This window comes from Pararge aegeria, chromosome 15 (assembly GCF_905163445.1).
Source record: "Pararge aegeria chromosome 15, ilParAegt1.1, whole genome shotgun sequence".
Classification (NCBI taxonomy): domain Eukaryota; kingdom Metazoa; phylum Arthropoda; class Insecta; order Lepidoptera; family Nymphalidae; genus Pararge; species Pararge aegeria.
Genome location: NC_053194.1, coordinates 9,094,915 through 9,103,918, shown reverse-complemented (window position 1 = coordinate 9,103,918; position 9,004 = coordinate 9,094,915). Strand labels below are relative to the sequence as shown.

At 40.1% G+C, this 9,004-nt stretch overlaps 1 protein-coding gene across 3 annotated transcripts in view; it reads right to left on the bottom strand.

The window, feature by feature from the left end:
* Positions 1–9,004, bottom strand: part of LOC120630059 (proto-oncogene tyrosine-protein kinase ROS) — a 50,769-nt gene that overhangs the window by 1,472 nt on the left and 40,293 nt on the right. Inside the window, exons 26-36 of one of the 3 annotated variants that reach the window (XM_039899191.1) lie at positions 8,715–8,850; positions 8,123–8,256; positions 7,525–7,734; positions 6,136–6,275; positions 5,070–5,234; positions 4,339–4,533; positions 3,739–3,958; positions 3,063–3,160; positions 2,736–2,845; positions 1,766–1,929; positions 302–352 (exon numbers count right to left, since the gene is read on the bottom strand). In XM_039899191.1, the coding sequence (XP_039755125.1) occupies positions 302–352; positions 1,766–1,929; positions 2,736–2,845; positions 3,063–3,160; positions 3,739–3,958; positions 4,339–4,533; positions 5,070–5,234; positions 6,136–6,275; positions 7,525–7,734; positions 8,123–8,256; positions 8,715–8,850 (1,623 nt within the window). Of the gene's footprint in view, positions 1–271; positions 353–1,765; positions 1,930–2,735; positions 2,846–3,062; positions 3,161–3,738; positions 3,959–4,338; positions 4,534–5,069; positions 5,235–6,135; positions 6,276–7,524; positions 7,735–8,122; positions 8,257–8,714; positions 8,851–9,004 lie in introns of all 3 variants that reach the window. The other 2 variants (XM_039899193.1, XM_039899192.1) reach the window with 2 other exon arrangements.

Here is a 9,004-nt window from a genome sequence, read left to right as displayed (position 1 = left end):
ATAACATATCTTATAAATACAAAAAACAAGTTCTCCAAAATAAATAGAAACAAACCACATAAAAAGTGATTTTCTTTATGTAAGTGTGTTTTTATTATTTTCTTAACAAAAAAATAAACTTTACACAAAAAAGTAGCAAAAAGATTATTTACGTTATAAAACAATGTATATAAAACAAGCGAATAATTTATTTTTTGCAGTATGCGGTATATCATAAGTTACTTTAAAAATTAGATTTTGGTAAGAATAAAATTATGTTGTTTTTAATGACCTTTTAATTTGGAATGAGTGTGGAACTAACCCAACGTGTTGTCATTCTCGTCCAGCAGGTAGGTGCGGTTGTCGACGGCGTCTGTGCATGCGGCCATGCAACATATCGTATTAGTTAGGTTAATGATCTGCATCTAAAGCGTCACGTTCAAATAAAGCAGATGATTTTAGATAGAGCATGCTCGTAAGCTTTTATCACGGGCGCCCTTTTTTTTAATCTTCGAAGTAAAGATGGGAATTGTGTAAACAAAGTTTAATGCAGCGGATGTGTCAAAGTATTTATGTCTCCGCGTTAACTAGATGGTGCCACAAGAATCTACATCGCGCTATCGAAGTTTCACAAATGAAGGTCATATATACAACTTGAAACAGAAAGATTCTACGTTTTCAAGCCACGTTATCAAACTGACATGAGCGGTAATTATACCGCGTGTATGTCGGTCTCTATGCTACCAAAGTTTGATAGCGCGATGTAGACTTGTAGCGCCATCTAGTTGACTACGTAAGTATTAACGTTACCAAACTAGATGGCGCTACTAGAGAATATTTACCGCTCATCTTAATTTGTTAACGTGGTGTTCAAATAACCGCTCATGTATAATTTGATGTTGTTACTGTCCTTAAATAAACTGCAAAGTACCCAATTAATAGCGCACTAAATAAGGACCCTAACTAGTGCTACAGAAATGTTATTGTTTGCAAATTACAACTGATATAGGTACACTTCCCAGTTTTTTTTTTCAAGGCTTCGGCTCTATTGACGCTTTGAAGGGAGCATCTCATATTTACTTAATAGAGCAGTAAGGACAACACATAGTTGTCCTAACTGCCCCTGGTCGCACTGACACACGATACACAATTGCGTTACTAGCTGTGTTTATAGTACAGTGTCAAGAATTTTAGCTGTGTTCAGTGTTACCCATATTTACTTCGCAGATTTATCATGCAGTTGAAGTTTTTACTTGAAACATTTTTCTTTGAAAACAGCTATTTTTTTTGTAAAATCTTATATAAGCTATTTGATTGGGATAGCAAGTTATGATTTTATTTATAATACAAAAACCCTTGAGACGTGAATGGACATATTATATTATCAATATTTGAGATAGTAATGACCATCGAACTTTCCGTTCTTAGCAGGTGGATTACGGCGTAAAAAATAAAGGAATATTATATAGAATATAATTTCAATAATTTAATTTTCTTAATTCGAAACTAAGCGATTAAAAAGCTAAATTTCTTTATCTTTTAGGATGTAAATTGCTTAAACCCAAAGCGCCTTACTAATAAAGGAAAAAAATATTCTTTGTTTTGTCACGCTCTGACATTTAATTGAAGATTTCGAAGTGACAAAACACAAGTATTCCCACATTATTTCAACGTATATAGCGCTCAAACAGTTTCTTATAGATGCGTTCTCGCCTTGTATACTAATATGAAGATTCTCGTTACAGCGCAGTCAGGCAACTTGCACTTAGTAAATTATATATTTTACCATCTCCTAGTAGAGTGAGATAGTGCGGCGCAGGCTCCGCCGTGGCTGTGAGGGTTATGTTCGGCGAAGTCTTATCACGAAGCGTCGTCACCACCTCGAGACAGTGCCTGAAGGACGGCCGCGCTTCGGCGGAGTAACTCCAGCACTTTTGTAGAAGTTCATAGCTACAGAGATGGACAACATAAAATATACTAAAGGAATATATACGTGTGTATTTATGGCCTTATCATCATCATCATTTAACCGGCACAGGTCTCCTCCTACAATAAAATGGTTGAATAGGCACGCCTTTGAGAACATTACAACAACGCACAACTTAAAAAGTTCAAAGTTAGTATTAATCGTAAGCTTATAGAAAAGTCCTGTTATAGTATAAAGGACTACGTAATCGATAAAAAAGCTTGGGTGTGAATTATTGCTCTAACCAGGTTGCTCTTCTAATAATTTTAAATGGCAATGTGAGATGGTGATAACAAAAAAAACACCCGGCTAAGTTTGTTGTGGACTTCTTAGACCAGGACGCGTTTGGAACCCTCGTAGCTTTAGTTTTAAGTTTACGAATGTGGTTATCGCCATCATCTTACTACCGTGTAATTCTTATGTACGCATCAAAAGTGCCACCTATAAAGATAATAAAGATATTTTTGAATAAAGATATTTTTGACTTCGACATTATGGAGAACTCTCAGGCATGCGAGTTTCGTAACGATGTTTTCCTTCAACGTTGAAGCAAGTGGTCTCGTATTTATGGCATACGACCATAAAAATAATGTAGAAGTAGATTAAAATAATGTAAGGAATTTTCTCCTAGTCCTTCCGTAATAATTATTCTATCTCAAACACGCATACCTAAACTATTCTGAAACAGCACCATTATGTAGTTTAAAAATGAAACTACCGTTTCACCACACTGCCTTGCCTTAGTCCAGCAGTGGATTATTATAGACTTGAAGTTGATATAGGTACTCACAAGGCGGAAGGGCAATTGGGTGGTCGGTCGGGCGTCCCACCAGCTCTCACTAGCGATAACACTTGTCGGTTTGTGCGTGCAGGGTACGGCTGCTGGCCCAGAGACAGCACCTGATTTAAACAAAATTATTAGGAAGGTACATGGAAGTACCCAGCTTTTGGTGAAATGAGATATTTTTAGGTTAGTTCGTGTGCGGCTATTTTGAAAATTATTGGTACGGCTCCCTCAAGGTACGGCCATGGGTAGGTACATAACTTGCAAATGAGTTAGGATCAAGTTTACGATAAATAAAATAATACCGATTCAGATTTTAAATCAACTTCATACCTCCCAACAAAGGACGCCCCAGGCCCAAACGTCAGACTGGCAAGAAAATACTCCGTCTACAAGGCATTCTACTGCCATCCAGCGCACTGGCAGCAAACCTGCAAATTTAACAAAAACAGTTGTTAATTGAAGAACAGCACTGGAGCTAAGCAGGATAAATGTTCAATAATATGTTTAATGTCATTAATATCTGTCGTAAGACTTGCTTTGTTATGCCAAAGTGGAAAATCCCAGTGGGTAAAACTTTGACTTCACTTTCGGGGGGTTCGAATCTAAGTACGCACCTATAACTTCTCTAAGTTACGTGCGTTTTAAGCAATTAAAATATTACTTGCTTCAACGGTGAAGTAAAACATCTTGAGGCAAATCGTTCTCAAAGGTGTGTGAAATCCACCAATCCGCACTGGGCCAACGTGGTGGACTACGGACTTAACCTCTTCTCATTGTGTGAGGAGACCCGTGCCTTGTAGTGGGCCGGTAAGGTAACGGGTTTATATGATGAAAATGCCAAACCAATTTTTCTATTGCTCAGGTTATTTAAGAGTTACTTGCGATCCCAGAAAGATACTCTTAAACTTTTGCAACTTGCAGCTACACGCGTGAGGACGAACCTGGTAGCTCTCATGATCGTTTATCTATCGATCGTTTTACCCCTTAAGTAAAGTAAGTTTAATACCTTCGCCTTCCTTTCTGTAATAGTCGTTTTTATAGATATCTCTCGCGAGGCCGAAGTCGCCAATCTTGACAACGCGTCCGTTTGCCCGGTGCGCCACGAGGCAGTTTCGGCACGCTAAGTCACGATGAACGAAATGCATTTCTTCCAGATATCGGCATCCTTTAGTAACGTCGACGCACATGTTCAGCAAGTCTAGCAGAGTCAGGGATTCTGGAGTGTACTGTGAAAAAAGTAAACTTATGTTATAACCGTAGCTTTTTATATCCTCTATATTAACTGCCCATCTTTTTTTGTCTCGTTATTTATATGATTTTAACGATAAGACTAAGTAGATCCTGAGCTTCTATTGTACTGTAATCGTACAATAGGTACTTACTTAGTACCCATAAAACAAGCTACGCTTACTTTGGGGCTAGATGGTGTTGGGTGCATTGTCGTAGTATATTTATTTATTTATTTATATCCTACCTAGGATGCCGTCAAAATTAAAGTCACAAAGTTCTTGCTCAGTGAAGTTTTAGTGCCATAGAAAATAACATAATTCTTGTATGGATGACCCTAATAACCATATTATTCATATTAAATGGGTTTTTTCCTTACCAATGAAGCTCGTTTCGCGCGCAAATAGCTAAGTAAATCGCCTCCTTCCATCAATTCCATGATGATGTAGTTGGGGTCATTGTCGAGGCAGACCCCGAGCAGCCGCAGTATATGCTCGTGTTTGAAGTTAGACATCAGCGCCGCTTCCTTTAGAAACTCAGTCTTTTCTTGCTCTGTTGCTCCTTTGCGTAATGTCTGAAACGGAAAAGTCACGACTTTTGTAACCTTGACCTCTAGAATCAGTTGTTAAACCGAGATTACGTCTTTGGACAGTTGCTGATGCTAAATCTCATTACATTCAGTTTTCTTTTTATTCCACTGGTTAGCCCTTGACTGCAATCTCACCTGGTGGTAAGTTATGATGCAGCCTAAGATGGTAGCGTGCTAACCTGTTATGGAGTTTGGTAGTTGTAGTCCCTAGTCGGTTTCTACGCGACATCGCACCGGAACACTAAATCGCTTAGCGGCACGTATTTGTCGGTAGGGTGGTAACTGGACACGGCCAAATCTTCCCACCAGACCAGACCAGAGAAAATTCCGAAATAATAAATTTGTTTTACGCTAGGGTAAATGATTTTATTACAATGAAGTCGGTTTATCTAGGCCCTTATTCTGAGATTTGAAACATATGTTTGACTTTCTAATACTCATCCTAAACTTATGTCATTCTAGTATAACGTATATAAGGAGCGGGGAGGGCTTTATACATAATTGTTTTTATAGGTTGTTACCTTGACTGCAACTTTGGTGTCAGTATTGCTATTATTGATCTGCCGCGCTACGCCTTCAAACACTTCGCCAAAAGCGCCGGAGCCAAGGAATTTGGTGAGCGTGATTTGTTCTCTACGAATGTGAGGCAAACTGGCCAGTTCTGCGTCTGACGGACAGTGTACACCCTGAAATAGAGCTTTGATATCAGCGATGTTCTGGTACGATATAAACAAATAAATCTGATAGTTGAGATGTAACTTGAAACTAGCATCTATGGTGGAACCTATTTTGGACGACCAAAAGACTACAAATAAAATTAATGTTTATGAGTAGTATATCGTACAAAGCGTTTTGCTTCCTCGTTTCTAGTTCGCACCGCAAAGATCTGGAATGCCCTTCCGGCTTCCATCTTCCTTGATACCTATTATATGGGTTCCTTCAAATCAAGAGTGAATAGGCATCTCCTGAGCAAGCGCGCTCCATCATTGGCCGCTTCATCACTTATTTTTGGATGTGCAAGCGCAGGTCTATATATTAAAAAATATATATATTTCTTATTTGGAATTTATTGTTATTTGTACAGCGCGGTTCGTTGAAGCTCCATATCCCTTTTACATTTGAGTGGGTTCGCTTGTGCACACCTGTGGGGCATTAATAGACTAAAATATCATATGGTGACTTATATTCCCGGTCTTCCTTTAAGCAAACTTAAGCATGCCGATGACGATAATGTGTACGCATCGCATTTTTTTAGTAATTATAAACAACTGAAGACGAATTTCGATTTTCGGATGGACACTTGCCGATTACAACCTGAGGGGTTGCTACGCCATCAGGGGAGTGGGGCGAGCGCGAGAGCTCGCCAGCGGAAGAGCCTCAGGGCTCGACAGTGTATGAGCAACTGAATCCGATGGCAACGATTTGAGTCAATATCGGATGATGACGTTAATTATCACTATAGTTCGTCTCCAGAAGTCATATGTCATGGATTGGGAGACTGCCTTTTTTATAAGACACTCTTAACTCATAAGAAAGGTTTAAACGTACCAGGTCATTATCAGGCTGATGATATAGGTGTATGATTACCTGATTGTATAAAATATTAGTTGAGTGTCGAATTGGCAGTTGTCGCAGAGTGGCCAGCTCAACATCGGGTCCGCGTCGTACAATGTTAGCGGTCAATTGACTTTCAATGGCCGCTTTCTTTTTACTCCGATTGTTATATGCTGGAACAGTAACATTAACATAAATTATAAGTAGGCTCACTTCGTTAGGCATAGTACATGTAACTACTAATAACATCCTATTAACGTTCTCTAATAATAAATAGAACGATATAGCGGGACGGTTACAGATTAGCTGTTGAACTAAATTACTTAAACTAATGGTTGCCAAGCAGTTGGGCAAACCCTCTGACAAAGCTGCACTTAGTTACGAGTCCGGAGTCAGTACAATTCAAAGCTACTTTACCGCTGTAACTGTAATAAAAGGTAAACTAACGTCCGAGACCAGAACTGGGCCAATTTAGGTAAGTAATATAAACTCTTCGGGACCCGAAGCCTGGATTTGCTACTTTAATGACCGCTGCTTCTAGGAAGTCGTCAAACCCCACATGTAGGTAACTTAAAAGCTGTTGTCATAATTGGCGCGAGTCATGCCAAGGCTGACGTGGCGTAAACCAGCGCAGGTGCATAGTTCAGCACGACGCATTTTTTTATTCCACTGTAATTTAGGCTTTGTAAGTGTAAAGTAAAGGAGATACAGTAAAAGAAGGTATCTGGCTGACCTGTTAGAGGTATTGCAGTTACATCTCTAATGATAGGTTTCTACGCGGCATCGTACTGGAAAGCTTAATCGCTTTTTTGGTGGCACAGCTTTGTCAGTAGCATGGTAACAAGCAACGGCCAAAGCTTCTCACGAGACCAGACCAGAGAAAATTCAAAAATTACAAAGCCCCAAATTGAACTGGGACCTCTCAGTTATAAGCCACAGCCCTTACCTCTACGTCAGGTAGGTATTCAAAACAAGTCCCCGCACTGTAGAGCAGCGAGACGGGTGAACGCTCTAAATTCCACTCTCATGAGACACGGTTGTATAAGAAGCGGTGACAGCCTAGTGGGTAGGCTTCTCTGGGCGAGTTCGAGCCCCGGCATGGTATTAAATATAACTTGCTTTACCGGTGAAGGTTAATATCGTGAGGAAACCTGCATACCCGCGAGTTCTCCTTGTAGTTCTCAAGAGCGAGTGAAGTCAACCAATCCGCATTTTGTCAGTGTGGCGGACTACAGCTAAACTCTTCATATTCTGTGAGGAGACTCGTGCCCTTTAGTGGGTCGATAATGATGACGCTGATACAGGGAGATCGTCAAAATACGTATGCGAACTACTTATATTATCAGAGAGATAACGCCTGCTACCTTATCAGCAGGCACTTCCATTTTAGAATAGGCAGCCTAAATGTTAAATACTGCTTACTATAAAAGACAGCTGCGGCCACGCCGAGCACAAGCATGGCCAATGCCGCCACGGTGACGGCCAGGGCGGCGGGGTGCGGGGTAGCGGCAAGTGCGGGCGCGTGTAGCACGCCGGCCGCAGACAACGCGCCCCAGCCGTATCTGTTGCGAGCCTGCACGCGCGCCACGTAGCCTTCAGACACCGCGCCCGAACTTATCAGCCAGTACGTCTCTGTAAAATGTTACATCGTACTTTAGATTAAGGGCATTTGTTTTTTCATATAAAGTCGGATTTTAATTCACTGGAGTAAACTGACGTTTAAGGTGTTATCTACTTTCTTTCAATGGAAAGAAAATAGTGTTGTGACAAAAATACTCTTATGAATCACTTCACTGAGGAAATGAGTCATATGATTATTTACTTCCGTAAGTGAGTTCTGTGATGATTTCAAAACCAATTTTTAAAATAAATTTGCCTATATTGCAATAAGTTATTAATTAATACCTATTGACACCTAACTATAATTTGTATTTGGAATTATTACGATTACCTATGGTTTGTCCAATTTAGGATGATAACTTTGGCAGGTGCACTCCGTTTCCGTTAAAAAAGAACTTACCGTTCCCACTATAAAGTAGTTCAAGTCCCTCGCGAACGATGCGCAGTTTCATTTCGTCGTCTATGTCACTAGGCAGGTTGTCTGGTAACATTTCACTTATATTCTTGGTCATATTTTCGTCCACATAGTTTATCCTATGGAAAATAATTTGTAAATTAAGTAGGTATGCGTATTATTTATTGGTTGGTAGTATTGGAGGAGTTCAATTATAGGGGATAAACTCTTAATCCCTTTGACTTGTCAGACACATATAAAAGTAAAAATGTGATACAGTTCAGTAGATATCTAACTAAACTCGTTCACTAAACACTTATTTTACACGAATATGCCTATCGTGTATCTATGTAGTAAATGGACGACCTATGGAAATGAGTAAAAAATACACTCAGTGGTCCCAGCCACCGCGGTAGCCACGTCGTGTGAAATAAAGTCAGCCAGCGCGGCCCTAGCCATACATAAGTGTGGAGCAAAATTGCTCATCACTATCCATCACATGAATTATATTACAATTAATATTTACCAACTCTACTAATTAATAATCAGCATAAAAAGTTATGGTGATGAAAGAAGACAGTTAAGTTTAGGCCTATACCTGTGATGCGGTCGGCCCCAGATCCGATATTCTTGTATTTGCGCGCCTCGGGCCTCGGGCTCCGTCCACCGGGCGCGCATCATCCGCTCGCCAACTGCTTCCACATGCAACGCACCCGGCGCACCTGGCACGTCACCTAGAGACACCAAACTTTATCCTCAGTACAAGATTCACATGCTCGCAATCGTGGAATACAGCTTGAATTCGAGCCTTTTGGGAAACTGTCAGTTGTCCTTAAAGAGACATCCAAGAATACCAAAGTCTATTCGAACAATGTGCAATGACATGCG